This window comes from Schistocerca cancellata, chromosome 9 (assembly GCF_023864275.1).
Source record: "Schistocerca cancellata isolate TAMUIC-IGC-003103 chromosome 9, iqSchCanc2.1, whole genome shotgun sequence".
NCBI lineage: Eukaryota > Metazoa > Arthropoda > Insecta > Orthoptera > Acrididae > Schistocerca > Schistocerca cancellata.
In genome coordinates, this window is record NC_064634.1 from 156,156,118 (window position 1) to 156,179,133 (window position 23,016).

General features: G+C 44.2%; 1 protein-coding gene across 1 annotated transcript; it reads left to right on the top strand.

Moving 5' to 3' along the window:
• Positions 1-671: 671 nt before the first annotated feature.
• Positions 672-14,933, top strand: LOC126100319 (uncharacterized). Its single transcript, XM_049910929.1, has 2 exons — positions 672-1,044; positions 14,413-14,933. The coding sequence occupies exons 1-2, from the start codon at positions 687-689 to the stop codon at positions 14,583-14,585; spliced, it is 531 nt and encodes a 176-aa protein (XP_049766886.1). The 5' UTR covers positions 672-686; the 3' UTR covers positions 14,586-14,933.
• The last annotated feature ends 8,083 nt before the right edge of the window (positions 14,934-23,016 follow it).

Here is a 23,016-nt window from a genome sequence, read left to right on the forward strand (position 1 = left end):
GTCCCTTGCCTAAAATTGCTACATTTGCGCTCCTCCAAAGTTTGTAAGAGCATCATCGGACGTGTATATTCTGTAATGTCATACCATAACAACGATACTAGTCAACAGAAGAAATTGGCAGGACTGTGTGCTTTCTGTGTCGGCTGTGCGTGATGTCGGACTAAACCCTACAATGTAGCACTTACTGTAGCTTAAGAAAAAAAATGGTTCAAATGGCTCTGAGCACTATGGGACTCAACTTCTGAGGTCATTAGTCCCCTAAGACTTAGAACTAGTTAAACCTAACTAACCTAAGGACATCACACACATCCATGCCCGAGGCGTGATTCGAACCTGCGACTGTAGCGGTCTCGCGGTTCCAGACTGCAGCGCCAGAACCGCACGGCCACTTCGGCCGGCTGTAGCTTAAGAGGCACATGTGGAATTGTCTCTGAACTTGCACATCTAGTGCCAATAACTTATTGTCGCATGTATCGCCCTTTAGGCTGCTGCGGTTTTTTCTTCCTCCGGCCTCTTTCCTCTCGCGCTGTTCCTGTCGAATAGTGCGTCTTGCGCAGCCACGTCCGGAGGTATCTGTTGCTGACATACATGCGGTTTCCGCGCACGAGTTTGGCGGGATATATCGCACGCGTTTCGCACTTCAGGAAACGCTGATACCGCTGGTGTGGACGTGCGCAACGGACCGGATGCTGCGGCGACTGCCACCTTCCGCGGGGGCCCGCAGCTGCTGGAACGATCAGCCGCGGTCGCACATTAGTGCAGCAGCCATGCGGAACGCCGGATCGGGTCGAGCGGTCGCCTTCGGCCTGTTGGCGCTGGCGGCGTTGGCCACAGCGGCGTCGTCAGGTTGCGTGAAGTCGGCAGCATCTGCAGGAGCCGCTAAAGCTGCGGCTAGTGAGGAGGAGGATGCGCCGTCCGGTGGCGGAATGTACTTAGTGCCGCGTCTGGGCAAGAACCCAGTACTGGGGCCAGTCACGGGCGCGCCGCCCGGCAAGCTGGACCACGTCCCTCTCTCCGCGCCGTCTGTCTCCGTTCGCAGGAAAGGTAGAACACACCTCCTGTTATGCCGATAAGGCAATAGCGTGTCGGAAAAAAGCTAGAAACCTGACTCCTTGAGCACTGTCTTTTTTCTGTATTCTTTTTCTCATATTCTAATTTCACAATACATATATAAATGAAGTTCCATGCGGCTTTTCGCGGATGACGCTGTAGTATACAGAGAAGTTGCAGCATTAGAAAATTGCAGCGAAATGCAGGAAGGTCTGCAGCGGATAGGCACTTGGTGCAGGGAGTGACAACTGACCCTTAACATAGAGTAATGTAATGTATTGCGAATACATAGAAAGAAGGATCCTTTATTGTATGATTATATGGTAGCGGTACAAACACTGGTAGCAGTTACTTCTGTAAAATATCTGGGAGTATTCGTACGGAACGATTTGAAGTGGCATGATCATATAAAATTAATTGTTGGTAAGGCGAGTGCTAGGTTGAGATTCATTGGGAGAGTCCTTAGAAAATGTGATCCATCAACAAAGGAGGTGGCTTACAAAACACTCGTTCGACCTATACTTTAGTATTGCTCATCAGTGTGGGATCCGTACCAGATCGGGTTGACGGAGGAGATAGAGAAGATCCATAGAAGAGCGGCCCGTTTCGTCACAGGGTTATTTGGTAAGCGTGATAACGTTACGGAGATGTTTAGCAAACTCAAGTGGCAGACTTTGCAAGAGAGGCGCTCTGCATCGCGGTGTAGCTTGATGTCCAGGTTTCGAGAGAGTGCGTTTCTGGATGAGGTATCGAATATATTGCTCCCCCCTACTTATACCTCCCGAGGAGATCACGAGAGTAAAGTCAGAGAGATTCGAGCGCGCACGGAGGCTTTCCGGCAGTCGTTCTTCCCGCGAACCATACGCGACTGGAACAGGAAAGGGAGGTAATGACAGTGGCACGTAAAGTGCCCTCCACCACACACCGTTGGGTGGCTTGCGGAGTATAAACGTAGATGTAGATTCTTCCAGACAACTTTAGTTTTCCCATCTCTCCTCTGCTTCACTGAATACCTGATTTTCTACACTTCCCGCAAGCTTGACACCAACCAGTCATTTCACCCCCTTTGGCAAAAAGCATATTTATGTCATCAGTTGTGCAACTATATGTCTATATATGTCTATGCAACTAATTGAAGGCAGTTTGTTTACTGACATACGGGTTTGGCTTCTTTTATTTGGGAAGCATCATCAGTGGCCTGTAATAAATGTTTCTTTTAATACCTACAATAAACGTTATGTTGTAGATATAATACACTGCCATATTACATTTTGTCGTGTTTTTTCTCTTTATTTTTAGGTTAGAATCAACTTTTGTAGCACATATTTCGTAGTCTGAACTTTTCGTTCGGTGTTACTTACGATTTCCAGCCCTCTTGACTCATGTGTGTGGTCCTGGAGATGTATTCGATGGTTTACATACTCCAGCTGGCTGATTTTTGGAGTTCTTTCACCCACATTTCTCACATCGCATATATCACTTGTACTTTCCATTTTGTGATCAACATGTGTGTGTGTTTTCGGTGTGTAGCGTTGCCAATTGTTATTGTGTGTTTCCTTTCTGCTTGTGTTGTGGTTTGAAATGTTTCATTTGTTGTGTGTGTGTGTGTGTGTGTGTGTGTGTGTGTGTGTGTGTGTGTGTATTCCCTGTGTGTAATTCTTTCTTGAGAGAGAGATTTTTTATGGATGTTGCTGTGTGTGTATATATTTAATACGAGGGTTGTGTAGAACTCGTTGCCAGCGATATGGAGGGCGTAGTATACCGTTAGCAGAAGCTGTTCTGTTGATGGTGCGAATGGAGCGGTCTACTGACTGTCGAATCTCTGCAACAGTTTTGAAGCGAATGCAACGAAGCCAAACCTGAAAAGCCAGTCCAACGAATGGCGTCATTATGGTTCAAATGGCTCTGAGCACTATGGGACAACTTCTGAGGTCATCAGTCCCCTAGAACTTAGAACTACTTAAACCTAACTAAGGACATCACAAACATCCATGCCCGAGGTAGGATTCGAACCTGCGACCGTAGCGGTCGCGCGGTTCCAGACTGTAGCGCCTAGAACCGCTCGGTTACCCCGGCCTGTGCGTCATTATGGGTCGCCGGGAAAGTCAAAAGTGCGTCAGAGCTCCAGTATGATGAAAGGTATGGTGATTCTCGTGTACGACTCTGATGGTGTTATCCTAACGCATTACGTTCCTCCACGGCAGATCGTCAATGCACAGTATTACTGTTCCTTTTTGGAGCATCACCTGCGACCAACTTTGGGAAAGAAGCGGTGACACTTTCTGCGCAATCCACCCCATCATTTTCCACGAGAATGCGCGGGCGCATACGGCTCAAGCTGCGGCTGCTCTGTTCGGTCGATGGGACTGGGAAGTACTGTACCATCCACCATACTCCCCAGACTTAAGTCCTTGTGACTTTGATTCGATTCCGAAGATGAAGGAACCACTTTGTGGCATTCGCTTCAGTTTGTTATTTATTTGGTGGCTAGCTTGTTATCCCCAGATGTACTGATTTACATTCTTGGCACTCTAGCCGGTATACACCTTCTCCTTCGTATTTATCTGGATTATCTGTTGTTTGTAAAGGTGACTGGGGTGTATTTCTTGTTCTGCAAGCTGTGTAATCGAATCGAATACACAAGCATCAAAGAAACTGGGGAATTAAAATACGTAATTTTACAACCACAGTACTTACACAGTAACCGCCAGGGTAGCCGAGAGCGCTAATACGCTGCTTCCTGGACTAGGGGAGTCGCACGGGCCCCGGATCGAATCCGCCCGGCGGATTAACGACTAGGGTCGGTATGCCAGCCTGCCTGGATGTGTTTTTTAGGCCGTTTTCCACATCCCACTAGGTGAATACCGGGCTGGTCCCCACGATGCGCCTCAGTTACACGACTCGTGGGCATTTGAAAGACGTTCGCACTATTCCATGGCTTACATTAGACGCAGACAGCTGGGGTACACTAATTCCATTCTGGGGGGTTTGGGGTGGCGGCAGGAAGGGCATCTGGCCACCCTCTGCAACTAACAGTGCCAACTCAATAGTAACACGGCCGACCCCGCTTTAAAGCGGGACAAAGGCCCCAAGAGAGAAAGAAGTACTTACATAGTGTACATCCACGGATCATAAACATTTTTTCGTCAAGTATGACTCAACCAAACGTAGAACGTACATAAATGTCATAGTATTCAGCCTTTATACAGTTCATTATAAACGTGTGGTGGTACAGTTACAGTAATGCACACTTTGTGATAACTCTACACTCAATAACTGAGACGTTACAACTGTCGAAGGTACAAATGTTACGTGCTGAAGTTGCAAGACACACATAGTATGAATACCTAAAAGCTTACAGATGTTCTTCGGTCTAGTCAAAAATTAAAGTAACAGCAACGCAAAAATGACATATGTTCCACATTTAGTTCGGTCATACTTGACGAAAATGTATTTTTGACCTATTGATATACACTGTGTAATGGTTTTAAAATGATTTTTTTAATTCCTCCATTTTCTATGGTGACTGTGTATATTCTATGTTCATTTTTTGGATCGTACAGTTTTCCCCTGTTAACATGGTTGTAATAACCGAAGCCGATAACGAATAAGCATACAACTGCATAGCAGATGGCACGAATATGTTTTTTCAAAGTATTTAACACTTGTAGATACTCACCTACGGAAAGTTCAATTTCATCTCCACTATTAGTACTATCATGCTTATAACAACACAGCTCCCGAAACTTACACTGCCACACTCTCCATATCGTAGCTCAACGAGACTTTAACCGTCTTTTCCCATCTGTCCACGAAAACCATCCAGACATCTACCATATTTCCAATTTTAACACAGTAATATCTCTTTTTCTCTCCACGTCATGGCCCTCTTTCGCACTCTCCTTCCATACAAAGAGCTTGGTACGAGGTCCTCTCCCCATTCCTTCCAAACACCAAATATTCTCTTCACTTAACATTCGAGCCCTTGCATTACGAAACGAAAAATTAATGTTTATTTCTAGAGCACTCTTTTATTATTTTGTATAACTGAACACCATATTTCTCAACAACTAAAATTTCACATTAAACAAACGCAATCTCAAGAAACAGTGAGAAAAACTAGAAATACGAAAAACTCCAAAGTTACTTACACTATTTTACAAACACCAGGCACTTTTTGCTGTTCGTTCAGAGTCGCACCCATTCACTTTAGAGGTCACAATACACAATTCCATTACAAGACACAAGTATTTGTTTGTTCTTTCGAATTAATTAGAATTAATTCATTGTCCTGAATAAATCACTTGCTGTCGCAGATTTGTAGCAAATGTCCTATTCTTCTTGAACATTTTATTTTACTGTCGTTGCAGATGCGCGCTTCGGGGAAAATACGACAAAATAGATCTGTCGATTATGATTCGCTGTACTTTGAACTCTTGAATAACGTTTACGTTATCGGAAATAAAAATTTCCGTCAAAAGTCAATCCACAGCACTCTCGATTTTATTACGCTGTGCCCGGTATGCCAAGTGTACCACACGAAACCACTTCGCAGACTCCGCTTCACCAACATGATCTTACGCCTCACTCCACTGACCCATCTACCAGACCCACACCTTTACAGTGCCCAAACATGAGCTGGCCTTGCTGCAGCCCAAGGAGAACTACAGGCTTTTTGTGAGTGTGTGTGGTATCCTTACATCCTTTTCTCCAGAAGTGCTTATTGGAAGAAGTACAGCTTCGGGAAGCTCATTAGTTACCTCCTCAGCTGAAATGTTCGTGATATTCAATGCCAATGGTACGTGAATTCGTCTGGTCCTAGTTGGGACTATTCCCAATAATCAAATAACTGGCGAACATAATATGGGCCACTTTCGTGAACGCCATATGGGTGGTACCATTTTCTTTTGATGAAGGAGAACAGCACTGTAGCGAACTGTTATGAAACGGCTTATATTAAATAAGTCGTTCATTCCTTTGACCCTTAATGAGGGGATACTCGAGGTTGTGGAATACATCAGAAAAACCAAAAGAAATAGTATGTATTTACATAATAACTGGGAGGCAAATGTTCCTTCCACAGTTCCCACATGGTCAAAAATAATCTAAAAATACATATATCAAGATGAAATTTATGTCAGACGTCTACGATCTCTTGACAGTGTAAAAAATTTAAGCTCCAACGCAATCAAAAGACACGGCCAATTAGATAACATATTTTGATATTCGCAGTCTCGGAAATGTTGGAGTTCCCTGGACCAATATCTTGCCAGTATAGATATCGATAGCAGACAAACGTCGTCCATATTCTCGATTACCGGGATGGCTGAAGTGTCGATATACATTATTTTGTACGTAACCTCATAGCATGAGTTCTACTCGCACTTGTCCACATTTTTATCACAATGACGCTGTTAAAATCTTAAACAAATCAGTGACATTCGTGCGTTTTCACAGCTATCCTCATAGTTCCGTCTCGCAATCTATTATATGCAGCCATGCCTCATTAATATGTCCTCGTGGCTGGAACATATTTGTTCATTCATACAACAGGCGTGGACTGACAAGTGTAGAGTCAAAAATGGCCCAAATGGCTCTAAGCAATATGGGACTTAACATCTGAGGTCATCAGTCCCCTAGACTTAGAACTACTTAAACCTAACTAACCTAAGGACACCACACACATCCATACCCGAGGCACGATTCGAACCTGCGACCGTAGCACCAGCGTGGTTCCGGACTGAAGCGCCTAAACCGCTCGGCCACAACGGCCGGCGAACACATCTGAGATGTGACTGAAGGTGGCGCCAAAGCGCATCGCTACCCACCCTAGAATTTAGAGGAATAAGCTAACTTGTATTTGCAGATATGGTGCCAACTCTTCCAGCGACCTACCAAGGCCTTATTGCTTCCATGCTACAACGATTCGCTTCTGTTATCCATGCCAAAAGTGGACATACCGCCTACTAGGTATGCTGATCAGTGTAAGCCATGACACGATTAGAGCCCCAGGTGATTTGTGTGTTTCCGACTGCAAATAATGATCATTTCTCATTTTATCAATTCACTTTATTATAGAGCGAGATACAACAGAGGTAAAACAATGCATTTGTATTTGGGAAGGCGGTAGTTCAAATTCTCTTCCGTTTGCGTAAATCACATAACGGCGAGTGGAGGGGTGGTTTCTTTGAAATGGGCATGCCCGATTTTCTTATGGATACTTCCCCACGCCAAGGTTATGCTTCGTGGCTAATTACCTCGGTGTTCGCGGGACGTCAGGCGCAAATCTTTCTTCCTTCTTCTAGGCGATTTTTTCTGATACGCCGGTGTTGCGAAACTTAAAGACGAAAGTAAATTTTTTATGACGTGTCAATGTCTTACATAGCTCGATGGACCACACATAGAAAGATCTGCTACATTAGAGTACAGAGGGTAGCTGAAAGAAATACGCAAAGAGAGGAACAGAAATGACACTCTTATTCAGAGACAGTAATTGCACTGAAATCATCACAGTTCATGATGGTCCACTGCCGGCCGCAGTGACCGAGCGGTTCCAGGCTCTTCAATCTGGAATCGCGCGACCGCTACGGTCGCAGGTTCGAATCCTGCCTCGGGAATGGATGTGTGTGATGTCCTTAGGTTAGTTATGTTTAATTAGTTCTAAGTTCTAGGGGACTGGTGACCTCAGACGTTAAGTCCCATAGTGGTCAGAGCCATTTGAACCATTTTCTTATGGTCCACTGGACGCTAAAAAAGGCGAGATATAGTATTTAACCACCACTGACGGAAATGCATGTTCTGAAACGTCCTCCCAAGCTGGCCACAAGGTTAGTAAGGAGTTTTTGTGGTAGGGCGCAGCTGACAACTGCTGACTGGTCGACTGGTTATTGGCGTATGTGGACATGCTGCAGTATCGCCACCCAACGCATCCCACAAGTGCTCCGTAGGATTTAAGTCGCGGGAACAGACTGGCCAGTCTATTCGCCGAACATCCTCTCTTTCCAGGAACTCCCCCACCTGTGCTGTTAGATGCATTGTCGTCGATAAAAATGAAACGAAGAATGAATGCACTCCTAAAAAGCACATGATGGAGGTATACGGTGTCACAACAACGTTAACTGGTGAATGTACGGTGTTCAAGGATTTGGAGGTCAGCACGACCATGCAACATTAAGCTTCCCCGCACTGTAACACCTCGATCACCAAAAAGATCAGTTCGACAATGTTCCTGTTTGCATTCGTGCTCCGACGTATCACTGTATGCGGGTACGTCCGACATTCTCGAACGTGATAGTTTTGACGGTCTCTGTGTGTGTCTGTGTCTGTGTCTCTGCCTCTGTGTCTGTGCCTCTGTGTGTGTGTGTGTGTGTGTGTGTGTGTGTGTGTGTGTGTGTGTGGATGCGGCGGGGACGGGGGGGGGGGGCATAACGTTGCGTGGTCATATTGGCCTTCAGGGCTTTGAACAAGGTAGACTTACCCGTCAGCTTTATTATGACGCAGTACTCCTTCCCCATGTGCGTCTTTTGAGGTGTTTATTCGGCCCTTACTTAATTTTTGTGGATGTCAATGCTTAACCACATCCAACAGCGGAACTGGAGATGCTCTTAGAACGAGAGTATAATTGGCGAATGAACTGGCCTGCCTGTTGCCCAGACTTCAATCCCGTCGGGAACAGGTGGATGCATTTCGAAGATGTAATGCGGCATGTCCACACGCATCAATTTAATTTTAATAATAGTCCACTTACTGTAAGTATCCTTCCGTAACACTCTCAGTTTCTTCGACTCTCTTCTTTCCCGGTTTCTACATGGCCGATACCACGCAGAGCAACATATTTTCTTTCTTTTGTTGTAAATTTTCATCACCAGTACGAGGGCAGTTCAAAAAGTACCAGAAAACTGTCACTATTTAACGCAATTAACGCTTCAGATATTTTTCCCAACAAGTGAGGATGCATGCTTTGAGAAAGTTCCGGCACACGCTGACAGATGGCGTGACAAGTTGGACAGGAAATGCAATTGAAACAAAATTGCCACGTCCCTAGCTGTGTACACTGTACAAGAACAGCTAGCAGTAATGCGGAGGACATAAAACCTCGACAAATCCATAGAAGGATGTTGGAAAAGTATGGAGATAGATGCATTAGTGAAAGAAGTGTGTGCGAGTAGTTAGATGCCTTTAGAAGTGGACGTACATCTGTCACAGATGAGGAAAGCTTTGGTCGTCCCTTCAACGGCCGTTACTGACGAGGATGTGAGACGCACTGACGCCATGACTCGTGAGAACTGGTGTTTTCCTGTAGAAGCTTTAACCAGGCAACTGAGTACCACTGTCGAATCCGCTCATACCATTATTAGAGAGGTTCTCCAACACCGTTTATTGGTGCGAGATGGGTGTCTAGCATGCTCACTGGTGAACACAAGATGATGCGTGTTCAGGCTGTCACATCTTTTCTGGTGCAATATAACGCTGAAGGTCACGACCTTCTGACACGTATCGTCACAGGAGATGAACCCCGAGTGCATCACTGTGAACCAGAGAGCAAAAGACAGTCTTCAGAATGGCAATACACATTTTCTCCAGCCAAGAAGAAATCAGAATGCGTGCCCTCTGCCGGAAAGGTCCTTTTCACCTTCTTCTCGGATACGAATGAGCCGATTTTGGAGCCCTACTACCAAAGTGGTAAAACAGACAACAGTATTGGGTACAGCGCCATCTTAGAGCATGAGCTAGAGCCAGCAGTACGGAGCCGTAGCAGATGACTTCTGTCTAGAGATATTCTCCTCCATCAAGACAACGCGCGCACACTGACCGTCGCTCCAACTCCTGCCGTCATTCGGAGACAGATTTCAGGTCTCACTGCATTCCCCAATAACCTCCTTCGGATTTCCGTGTGTCTGGAATCCTGAAGGACTCTCTCAGAGGACGACGTTTTGAAACTGATGATGAGGTTAAAGAGGTGATCCACTCTGGGCTACGAGCACAACCGAAAACATTTTACTCGAGTGGGATAGAAACGGTATGACAGCTGTATCGAAGAGGAGGGTAGAAACTTTGATAAATGACTTCTTGTTTGCATCTGAAAGTGAAATACTCTGAAGAGCCAAAGAATCTGGTACACCTGCCTAATATCGTGTAGGGCACACGACGTGGTACGGATTCGACTAGTGCCTGAAGTAGTGCTGGAAGAAACTGACTCCATGAATCTCACAGAGCTGTCGATAAATCCGTAAGATATGAGAGGGTGGAGATCTCTTCTCAACAGCACGTTGCAAGGCATCCCAGATATGTTCAATACTTTTCATGTCTGGGAAGTTTGGTGGACAGCGGAAGTTTTTAAACTCAGAAGAGTGTTCCTGGAGCCACTCTGTAGCAATTCTTGACGTCTGGTGTGTCGCATTGTCCTGCTGGAATTGCCCGAGTCAGTCGGAATGAACAATGGACATCAATGGATGCAGGTGATCAGATAGGATGCCTACGTACTCGTCACCTATCAAAGTCATATATAGATTATCAGGGGTCCCCAATCACTCCAACTGCACGCGCCACACACCATTCCAGAGCCTCCGCCAGATTGAACAGTTCCCTGCTGACATGCACGGTCCGTGGATTCATGAGATTGTCTCCATACCCATACACGTCCATCCGCTCGATACGAGCGAAACGAGACTTGTCCGACCAGACATCAATAGTCCGATGTCGGTTCTGACGGGCTCAGGCGAGGCGTAAAGGTCTATGTCGTGCAGTCATCAAGGGTACACGAGTGGGCCTTCGGTTCCGAAAGCCCATATCGATGATGTTTCGTTGAATGTCTCGCACACTGACACTTGTTGATGGCCCAGCAATGAAATCTGCAGCAATTTGCGGAACGGTTCCACTACTGTCACGTTGAACGATTAATTTCAGTCGTCGTTGGTCCCGTTCTTTCAGGATATGTTTCCGGCCACAGTAATGTCGGATTTCTGATATTCACACTTGTGAAAAGGCCGTACGGGAAAATCGCAATTTCATCGCTAAATCGGAGATGCTGTGTCCCACTGCACGTGTGCTGACTACTACACCACGTTCAAACTGAATTAAATCTTGATAACCTGCCATTGTTGCAGCAGTAACCACTGCAACAACTGCATCAGACACTTGTTGTCTTATATAGGTGTTGGCGACGGCGCGCCGCATTCTGCCTGTTTACATATCTCTGTATTTGAATACGCATGTCTATACCAGTTTCTTTAGCGCTTCAGTGTACATGCTTCGCAAAAAATAGTTTGCTGTTACTTTTTGAAACACCATCGTATACGTAAGGAGTGCTGTTATTTTGAAGCTCAGTCAAGCGGTGCGGCGCCCTCGAATGAACAATTTGTTGTGGACATTGACCGAGAACGGCGAGAGCAATGATTTGATTCTGAAATAAAGTCACATGCTTATTGTTTCGAAAAGTTTCATCTACTTTTACATCTACATCTATACTCCGCAAGCCACCCAACGGTGTGTGGCGGAGGGCACTTTACGTGCCACTGTCATTACCTCCCTTTCCTGTTCCAGTCGCGCATGGTTCGCGGGAAGAACGACTGCCGGAAAGCCTCCGTGCGCTCTCGAATCTCTCTAATTTTACATTCATGATCTTCTCGGGAGGTATAAGTAGGGGGAAGCAATATATTCGATACCTCATCCAGAAACGCACCCTCTCGAAACCTGGCGAGCAAGCTACACCGCGATGCAGAGCGCCTCTCTTGCAGAGTCTGCCACTTGAGTTTGCTAAACATCTCCGTAACGCTATCAAGCTCACCAAATAACCCTGTGACGAAACGCGCCGCTCTTCTTTGGATCTTCTCTATCTCATCCGTCAATCCGACCTGGTATGGATCCCACACTGATGAGCAATACTTAAGTATAGGCCGAACGAGTGTTTTGTAAGCCACCTCCTTTGTTGATGGACTACATTTTCTAAGGACTCCCCCAATGAATCTCAACCTGGCATCCGCATTAACTGCTACCAGTGTTTGTTCCGTTATCATATAATCATACAATAAAGGATCCTTCTTTCTATGTATTCGCAATACATTACATTTGCCTATGTTAAGGATCAGTTGCCACTTCCTGCACCAAGTGCCTATCCGCTGCAGATCTTCCGGCATTTCGCTGCAATTTTCTAATGCTGCAACTTCTCTGTATACTACAGCATCATCCGCTAAAAGCCGCATGGAACTTCCGACACTATCTACGAGGTCATTTATATATATTGTGAAAAGCAATGGTCCCATAACACTCCCATGTGGCACGCCAGAGGTTAGTTTAACATCTGTAGACGTCTCTCCATTGAGAACAACATGCTGTGTTCTGTTTGCTAAAAACTCTTCAATCCAGCCGCACAGCTGGTCTGATATTCCGTAGGCTCTTACTTTGTTTGTCAGGCGACAGTGCGGAACTGTATCGAACGCCTTCCGGAAGTCAAGGTTAATGGCATCTACCTGGGAGCCCGTACCTAATATTTTCTGGGTCTCATGAACAAATAAAGCCAGATGGGTCTCACACGATCGCTGTTTCCGGAATCCATGTTGATTCCTACAGAGTAGAGTGTGGGTTTTCAGAAACGACATGATACGCGAGCAAAAAAAAAAAAAAAAGAAGTTCTAAAATTCTACAACAGATCGATGTCAGATATATAGCCCTATAGTTTTGCGCATCTGCTCGACGACCCTTCTTGAAGACTGGGACTACCTGTGCTCTTTTGAAATCATTTGGAACCTTCCGTTCCTCTAGAGACTTGCGGTACACCGCTGTTTGAAGGGGGGCAAGTAGTTTCGGGTACTGTGTGTAGAATCGAATTGGTATCCCGTCAGGTCCAGTGGACTTTCGTCTCTTGAGTGATTTCAGTTGGTTTTCTATTCCTGGGGCACTTATTTCGATGTCAGCCATTTTTTCGTTCGTGCGAGGATTTAGAGAAGGAACTGCAGTGCGGTGTTCCTCTGTGAAACAGCTTTGGAAAAAGATGTTTAGTGTTCCAGCTTTACGCGTGTCATCCTCTGTTTCAATGCCATTATCATCCCAGAGTATCTGGATATGCTGTTTCGAGCCACTTACTGATTTAACGGAAGACGAGAACTTCATAGAATTTTCTGTCAAGTCGGTACATAAAATTTTACTTTAGAATTCACTGAACGCTTCTCCCATAGCACTACTTACGCCAAGTTTGACATCGTTTAGCTTCTGTTTGTCTGAGAGGTTTTGGCTGCGTTTAAACTTGCAGTGAAGCTCTCTTTGCTTTCGCAGTACTTTCCTAACTTTGTTGTTGAACCACGGTGGGTTTTTCCCGTCCCTCACAGTTGTACTCGGCACATACCTGTCTAAAACTCATTTTACGATTGCCTTGAACTTTTTCCACAAACACTCAACATTTTCAGTGTCGGAACGGAAATTTTCTTTTTGATCTGTTACGTAGTCTGAAATCTGCCTTCTATTACTCTTGCTAAACAGATAAATTTTCCTCCCTTTTTTTATATTCGAATTTACTTCCATACTCAGGGATGCTGCAATGGCCTTATGATCACTGATTCCCTGTTCTGCGCTTACAGAGTCGAAAAGTTTGGGTCTGTTTGTTATCAGTAGGTCCAAGATGTTATCTCCACGAGTCGGTTCTCTGTTTCATTGCTCGAGGATAGTGCACTCAGTATAATGGCACTCGATGCTCTGTCCTACCACCCGTCCTAAACATCTGAGTGTCCCAGTCTACATCTGGTAAATTGAAATCTCCACCTAAGACTATAACATGCTGAGAAAATTTATGTGAAATGTATTCCAGATATTCTCTCAGTTGTTCTGCCACTAATGCTGCTGAGTCGGGAGGTCGGTAAAAGGAGCCAATTATTAACCTAGCTCGGTTGTTGAGTATAACCTCCACCCATAATAATTCACAGGAACTATTCACTTCTACTTCACTTCAGGATAATCTACTACTAACAACGACATTCACGCCACCACCTGTTGCATGCAATCCGTCCTTTCTAAACACCGTCTGTCCCTTTGTAAAAATTTTGGCATAATTTATCTCTGGCTTCAGCCAGCTTTTCGTACCTATAACGATTTCAGTTTCTTTGGCGCTTCAGTGTACATGTTTCGCAAAAAATAGTCTGCTGTTACTTTTTGAAACACCCTCGTACACGTAAGGAGTGCTGTTATTTTTAAGCTCCGTCAAGCGGCGAGGCGCCCTCGAATGAACAATTTGTTGTGTACATTGACCGAGAAGGGCGAGAGCATTGATTTGATTCTGAAATCAAGTCACATGCTTGTTGTTTCGCAAAGTGTCGTTACAGCTAACACGGTCGAAGCTTGCTCCTGACCTCTGAAGCGCCGTTTTGCTTGCAGATGAGCCGGTGACGCAGCCGAGACTGCCGGAGAAGAGGTCTGTGGCGGACGCGCCGCCTGAGGAGGACAGGGAGACCTACTACAGGGCGCTCGCAGACGCGGCCCAGAGGCACCCTAGACGCCGGCACCCGCGCCTCGGCAGCCTCTCGCAGATGCAGGCCGGCGTCCGCTGAAGCGGCTCTCTCTCCCACTGGCTTCTACTGGGGCAATCGACCTTTCTTCGTTTCGCTTTATTAATCGATACCGTCGCTTACATCGACACTAACTTTCATCGAATAATAATTTCTATACCACGACTGACGTAGAGTTTTCATTAACGAATGTGTTCACTTGTACTAAGACCACGCTGAAGGAATGGTTCTGTTAGCAATCCACTAAACACTTAATGAAATAATCTTCTCGGTGTTACGCTGTATCTTTTAATTCATTTCTTGTGACTGTAATGGTCGTTTTATTGCAAAATAAAGCATTGATTGTCAAGAAAGAAAGAGAATTTAAATAAAAAGAAATAAATCAGTTTATATTTGGACATTTATTTTAACATTGATCATTGTTCTGTTAAAATTTCAGCATATTAAACTTGATTCATAACTAAACTGCTGCCTTACTTAGGACTGTGAAAATGTGAGTTTGTAATCTTACGGAACACATCAAATATGGAGCCAAGATTGGGAGACTGCACACAACACTGCATTCATAAAATAACACACAAAGAACGTTGAAACATATGCAAGAGGAAATTAACCACAACCAACCAATTCAAATTTCACCCAAAGAAGTTACGGTCGTAGCGCAATCCTGTCTGTCATGAAATTACAACACACTGGTATACTAAATTCATAGTAATTGTCTGTGAAATCTTCTCGAAAAGAATAGCTGAGGGCTACTTTGATGATTACTCCACATGCTTCACGTGGTCAACTTGGTTTACACAAAGAGTGTAACTTCACAATAATTTTGATAATTAAAATAAATTGCATCGAAACGCAATTTACAAAAGAAAAACCTCAAACTGGTTATTATCGTCATACTATTAACCTGACGGGTCAAACAATTATATAAGCACGTGGTACTGGTCTCACAAAGTACACCCCACGTGGGTTGAACATATAGGAAAGTTGCTATGTTGAAAAGTATTGTCAATACGAGATGTTATAGCCTCATGCACATTCACATTTAAGATTGATGGTCTTAGTTAGAGTTACGGATCATCAACACGTGGTTCCACTTTCCTCACAAAGTAGTGACAAAGCAACTATTAGAAGATATTCTGAACTTCACACTCAAATTACACTGTGTTGCAATTTAAGATAACATAAGATATTTTAGATCCAAACCTGAAACAAAGGTGATTAAATTTTCAGTTAGGCTGAACTTAGGAAATTCATTCTCCTACAGACTTAGCAGAGACGTGCTTAGCCGGAGATCTTACCACTTCAGACACTCGCCACGGACAGACTGGCGTGGGCCCCTACCGAGGCTGCCTCATAGATACAATCGGAAGTAACCAGAGAGGCAGTTTCCTGTACCAACATGACAAGGGACGGACAGGACCACACCAAGAATAGAAACCTTTTTGCTTTTAGAAAGCATAGCTACCTGTTCCAACGTTGGTCCTACTGTGCTCTAGCAGACAGGCTTGTCTGCTACCATCAAGCATGCAACTAGAAATACATTTGCTCATTCATCCTTTCACACAGAAGGGAAGGGGGATGACAGTATCTCATCATATACACTATATAAAATAAAGTGGATGTAGGTTCCATATGAGACTCTGTGACATGAATTACATATAAAATGTATTTTAAAGTGTAGTAGTGTGATAGATCGTTCTTGTTTATGTGTAAAAGTAACACGTTCCACTGCTCAGTCTCCTCCCAAACAGAGTCAGAAACACCACAGTAAATTTAGAAGTGGAGTGTATGCCATAAATGACAACAGATTTAAGAAATTTACATGAAAGGAATCCAACAGATACCTTTCAATCTTTTGATTTACAGTTGCGATGTGGATCAGGCCAGTAGGTCTAATGCTTGATATCGATGATGATGACGGTAGTGGTGGTGTTGGTGATGGGTGATAGGTGATGATGGATTTGCAGGTACTAGAGCTTTGTGGAATTTTCAGGTTTACTGCTGTGCTTTGGTATTTCATTTTTCCCCATTTCTGGCAGTTACTTTAGCACGTGATATCCGAACTTCCCATGGCAAATCCACTGATGAGCCAAAACATTATGACCATCTGCGTGATACCTTGTTCTTCGGTCTTTGGACAGGGATTCGATACTTTGTTGGTAGGTTCGAGGAGGTGTGTGGCGTTAGATGTCTACGCACAGGTCTTGTAATTGGCGAATATAACGGGTCGCTGATTTACGTACGCAGTGATGACGCCCGATAGCGCCCCAAAGGTGTTCCATAGGAATTACATTAAACAAATATGCTCATCAAGAAATCAACGTGAGTTCACTATAACACTCCTCAAACCTCTGTAGCAGGGTTCTGGCTTCAACACACGGACATGTATACTGCTGAAAGATGACATCGGCGTTGAGGAACACATGAAACATGAAGGGATGCAGGTCTTTAGCAGCTGTCAGCCTGTCTTCGATTACTGCAACAGGTCTCATACAAGCGTAGGAGAATGCCTCGCAGGATAATACTTTTCCCACCAGCCTGTGTCCGTAGCGCGCTACACGTTTCGAGCCGCCGTTCATATCGATGACGGCATTTCTGGAGACGACCATCGACGTAGTGCAGCAAAAATGTGATTCACCCGAAGAGACGACACGTTTCCATTGATCAACGGTAGAATGCCGATAGTCCCGTGCCTACTGCAATCTTAATTAACTATGCCGTTGGGTCAACATGCGAACACGGCTGCGGAGCTCCACGTTCAACAATGTGCGATGAACATTGTGCTCCGATACACTTGTGCGTGCACCAGCATTGTGCTCTTTGGGCAGAGATGCCACAGATCACTATATATCCTACTTTACAGAGCAGACATGCCTACCAACCCCACGGTCTGTGAAGAGTTGTTGTTATCCAACCATTTAGCTCCTAGAGATAATGTCACTGTCATGAAACTTCCTGGCAGATTAAAACTGTGTGCCCGACCGAGACTCGAACTGGGGACCTTTGCCTTTCGCGGGCAAGTGCTCTACCAACTGAGCTACCGAAGCACGACTCACGCCCGGCACTCACAGCTTTACTTCTGCCAGTACCTCGTCTCCTACCTTCCAAACTTTACAGAAGCTCTCCCCCAGGCTGTGGCTAAGCCATGTCTCCGCAATATCCTTTCTTTCAGGAGTGCTAGTTCTGCAAGGTTCGCAGGAGAGCTTCTGTAAAGTTTGGAAGGTAGGAGACGAGGTACTGGCAGAAGTAAAGCTGTGAGTACCGGGCGTGAGTCGTGCTTCGGTAGCTCAGTTGGTAGAGCACTTGCCCGCGAAAGGCAAAGGTCCCGAGTTCGAGTCTCGGTCGGGCACACAGTTTTAATCTGCCAGGAAGTTTCATATCAGCGCACACTCCGCTGCAGAGTGAAAGTCTCATTCTGGAAACATCCCCCAGGCTGTGGCTAAGCCATGTCTCCGCAATATCCTTTCTTTCAGGAGTGCTAGTTCTGCAAGGTTCGCAGGAGAGCTTCTGTAAAGTTTGGAAGGTAGGAGACGAGGTACTGGCAGAAGTAAAGCTGTGAGTACCGGGCGTGAGTCGTGCTTCGGTAGCTCAGTTGGTAGAGCACTTGCCCGCGAAAGGCAAAGGTCCCCAGTTCGAGTCTCGGTCGGGCACACAGTTTTAATCTGCTAGGAAGTTTCATATCAGCGCACACTCCGCTGCAGAGTGAAAATCTCATTCTGGAATGTCACTGTCCTTTCACCTCTTTCTGTAGATGCTCACGACAGTAGCACGTGACCATTTGACCAGCTTCGCCATTTTAGAGATAATACTCGTTCACAGGCTCTGCCTAATCATAGACTGCCCTTTGCCAAAGTCGCTTATCTCCGCTTATTTCCGCATTTGCAACCCATATCTTCGCCAGGGTGTTCCCTCGTCCCTGTCTGCCCCGCTTACGTACTGTTGTTACCGCGTCACGTGCGTGCAATGCCACCAGGCGGCATCCAACGTCGCGGTGGGCAGTGGTCATAATGTTGTTGGTAATTCTTCCGGGTTATATGGCCGTGGTCCATGGAATACTTCTATTCCTAATGTTTCGTCCAATACTACGTTGGACATCTTCAGAGGTATGGCTAGTCCTGCCATACCTCTGAAGATGTCCAACGTAGTATTGGACGAAACGTTAGGAACAGAAGTATTCCATGGACCACGGCCATATAACCCGGAAGAATTATCAACAACAGTACCATCCGGTCGTGAAAGCCTTCATTGTATGAATGTTTTGGCTTATCCGTGCACAACGTTTCTTCACTTTTCAGGCACATTACCGGAGAACCAACTTTTTTTTTTCAAATATTTCACATGACAAAATTGTCTTCTGTTATCAAGGAAAGTCTATGACGGACATCGCTGTGCGAATTCTTACATGTTTATTCTTTGAAACGCCATGATACTTGATTCAAAGAAGGTATACTGTGATACCGAAAGCTGGAGCGTCAAACATTTTTTTAAGAAAAACTACCACATTGAAATCCATCTACGGTTTATTGTTTAGTTTACACAACTCCCGTGGGTATACCGATCTTCTTGTCGTTTGTTTTTCAGGGCTTTATATTTTATAGGCTGTTTCTCTCAAAGAAAAGATACAACAACAATCCACTACAGATAATGCTATTTATTTACATAAAAAGTGCCATAAACTGTTTTCGAACCGACAGGTATATTTTCAGAGCCGGTAGAGGTGGACGAGCGGTTCTAGGCGCTACAGTTTAGAACCGTGCAACCGCTACCGTCGCAAGTTCGAATTCTGCCTCGGGCATGGATGTGTGTGATGTCCTTAGATTAGTTAGGTTTAAGTAGTTCTAAGTTCTAGGGGACTGATGACCTCAGAAGTTAAGTCCCATAGTGCTCAGAGCCATTTGAACCATTTGAAAGAATTTGCTTGATGTTCGTTTATTTGCTTTGTAAAATAACAAACAACATCAGTGAGATGCACTTAACTATCTCACTTCAGAAATGTTGCCGCTTTCAAGCAGAAAAAAAAACAGAGTCATCTTGAAGAAGGCGCATATCTGCAGCTGTGAAAGCGTCTGCTTTCAAACACCAGTCGATAGCGTGTCAAGGTTCATCACAGCTTCGCATCTGCAGCTGAGAGTGCTTCTTCTATTCTAGTGGTTTGTGACGCCATCCCTATGGTGTCAACTAAGCCATGCGTCACCGTTATTATGAATCAAAATCGTAAGATTTTAGTCAATATCGATGACCAGTTATACAAGTAATTAGTACATCCAAATGATTTTGGGGATCACCCAGTAATTGCCGGTTCTCTTCTTACGCAAAGCGTATTTAAAATAGATTGAACCGGGTTGAAAAGCGGTGGAAGGGCTGAAAAACGCTTGCAAAAAGTCACTAGAAAAACAAGAATAAGAGGTGTTCTCACTTCCAATAAATGCTAATAAAGATTATAATTTCTAAGAGAGAAACCTAACACGAAAAGTTCAAACTATACGAAGGATGATGGTAAATTAAATGGAGATAAAAGATCGATATGAAAACGGTGGAATAATTAGGTATTTTCATTGTGTGAAAGTGTCTCATGTTAAATCAGAATCAACTTCTATTACGTTGAATTTTAGGTTGTAGTACACGAAAGTGTTTTCAACTGAAGTAATCATCGACTTGGAACATATCGATTAGTCGCTGTCGATCACGGAGTTATGAAATTAGCGCCAAGTTTAAGACAATTATTTTACAACAGGAGACCTGCATTTGTGTGACTTAACGGGAATGCCTCGAAGATGAAATGGTGGAAGCTTTGATACAATGTTTTCAGACGAAATTTCGGAACAACAATTCACGGTAATCCGGCTAATGATAATCGTACGAGTCCTAACAAAAAGTCTTGATTACTTCTTCATAAACCTTTTAAAGAAGCAGTTCCGTAATAGTTGCGTGCTGATGGAACCTACCAGTAACAAATGTAGCAGCACGCCTCTGAATTGCTTCTAAGTCCTCCTTTAATCCGATTTGGTGGGAAGGACTGAAGATCACAACAACAACAACAACTGCGGAGAATCTACGCGTTCAGTTGCGTAACAAGAGTAGACACTGCATACAGCAAAGCTACAAAACAAAATACATTTAAGTTAAATACTGTTTACTCTTAAGTAATTACTTTTTGTGGACGACGCACGGCTCTGTATTTCACTCTACGACAATTTGGAAGGGTAGCTCAGTCATTGGGAACGTTGTGTGAGAAACGCAGCTTCTGGATTAGGAAACTGGTCCGACACACAGGTTTAATATGTCAGGTTGTGTCAGTCCAGCATACACTTAGATGCAGCGCGATAGATACATTCTGGAGTCAATAATGGTTGTAAAGTTTATATGTCCAGAATGAATTTTCACTCTGTAGCGGCGTGTGTGCTGATTTGAAACTTCCTGTCTGATTAATACTGTGTGCCGAACCGGAACTCGAACCTGGGAAGTACTGGCGGAAATAAAGCTGTCAGGGCAGGTAGTCAGCCGTATTCGGGTAGTTCAGTCGCTAGAGCACTTTCCCCCGAAAGGCAAAGGGCTCAGGTTCGAGTCTCGGTCGGGCACACTTTCTTATTCTGCCACGAAGCTTAAGGTTTCTAGGATTCTAGCGTCACCAGTTCATGTTTCAACTATGGCTTTTCGCAAATTGTAACAATGTCTCACTTTGTAGCTTCCTACTGTAACTGAGAAAGACAGGATGGGAAGGCAGGGAGGGACAGAGAGTGCAGGATGACTTTTACGATGTTTAGTTCTGGAGAGCGGATATGGTTGCAAATTTGTGATATACCGCTTCCGAAAAAGGCACATTTTTACTTGTAATGAGCATTTGAAGAAATGGACCCGCAGATGTCTGTGCATTACCGCATTTTAGTGCGTGCGAATATTTGAATTTCCGCGTGCAAAGACCTGATCGGCTAACTTCAGTGTTAAATATCTTGAGAACGGCGTAACGTATTGAGCTGTTTCCTTAAGAATTGTGTCTTAGCACGATCTTCCCTGCAACGGCCTTACAAGTTTTTCAGACAGTTTCGGGCCATCCTGTTTCAGGTTTCAGCTACCGAATCCTATATTATTTTATGTCCTCACATAAATATAGAAACAAACATCACAAATGTAGCTCCTTCATAAATATCCTTTACAGTTTTGGTATCCCCCTGTTGGTCAATAGTTCAACAAGAGTAATTACAGTGCCTGCATCGGTAATCGACCATGTGGCTAGAAATACAGACAGGGTAGTGTGATGCGGCGTGCAAATATCTTGGAGTCTCAGACAAATTCTGCCAAATAATAACAGCAAAATCAAGTATAGCAAATATCTATAAACAGCACGTCTACAGAAGTTATTTATCAGAAATAAAAATACAGATTGCTTCAAGGGTACTACCAAATGAAAAATAAAATGAAGTTTATAGAGAAAGAAATGTGAAAGCGAAATCTTCTAAAATATCAACGTTATTCAGATTATATAAATTAAACCGACATCAGCAGCAAATGGACAACAGTACGTATTAGGTAGTCCTCCCAAACCCTTACGTACATCATTTCCGTGAAAAAAGAATCACAAGCAGCCAGAGTTCTTACATTTCTTAGGTACAGGAATAGAATGATATTGATTGTGCAAAAAAGTCATTTAATCTCAAAATAACATACAATTCATAGAACAAGTGGAAATCAGTCGTGGATGTCACTAAATAGGAAACAGAGAGAGACGACCTAAATAATAGTAACGTACTGTTAAGAATGGAGGATAAAATAATAAATTATTCACATCACCTAGCAAACACTATGAATGAGCATTTGCAGAGAAATTACAACAAAAATTCCCAAAAACAAGTACAGCATCTGTAAATAATTACACAACAGGAACAATGATGCTACTAACAACCATGCAAAGCAGAACAAAATGTCAGAATCCTTAGATAAAGCAGCAATATAAGGGTGAGTCACCTAACATTACCGCTGGATATATTTCGTAAACCACATCAAATACTGACGAATCGATTCCACAGACCGAACGTGAGGAGAGGGGCTAGTGTAATTGGTTAATACAAACCATAAAAAAAATGCACGGAAGTATGTTTTTTCACACAAACCTACGTTTTTTTAATGGAACCCCGTTAGTTTTGTTAGCACATCTGAACATATAAACAAATACGTAATCAGTGCCGTTTGTTGCATTGTAAAATGTTAATTATATCCGGAGACATTGTAACCTAAAGTTGACGCTTGAGTACCACTCCGCTGTTTCATAGGACGTGGAGGACGCATAAATTGGCCAGCCCGTTCTCCTGATCTTACACCTCTGGACTTCTTTCTGTGGGGTACGTTAAAGGAGAATGTGTACCGTGATGTGCCTACAACCCTAGAGGATATGAAACAACGTATTGTGGCAGCCTGCGGCGGCATTACACCAGATGTACGGCGGTGTGTACGACATTCATTACGCCAGAGATTG

Excerpts from the sequence above, each read along its gene's own strand:
- LOC126100319 (XM_049910929.1), top strand. The coding sequence starts at position 687 with ATGCTGCGGCGACTGCCACCTTCCGCGGGGGCCCGCAGCTGCTGGAAC. Across the intron at positions 1,045-14,412 it reads TGTCTCCGTTCGCAGGAAAG|ATGAGCCGGTGACGCAGCCG; the intron begins GTAGAACACACC and ends TTTTGCTTGCAG.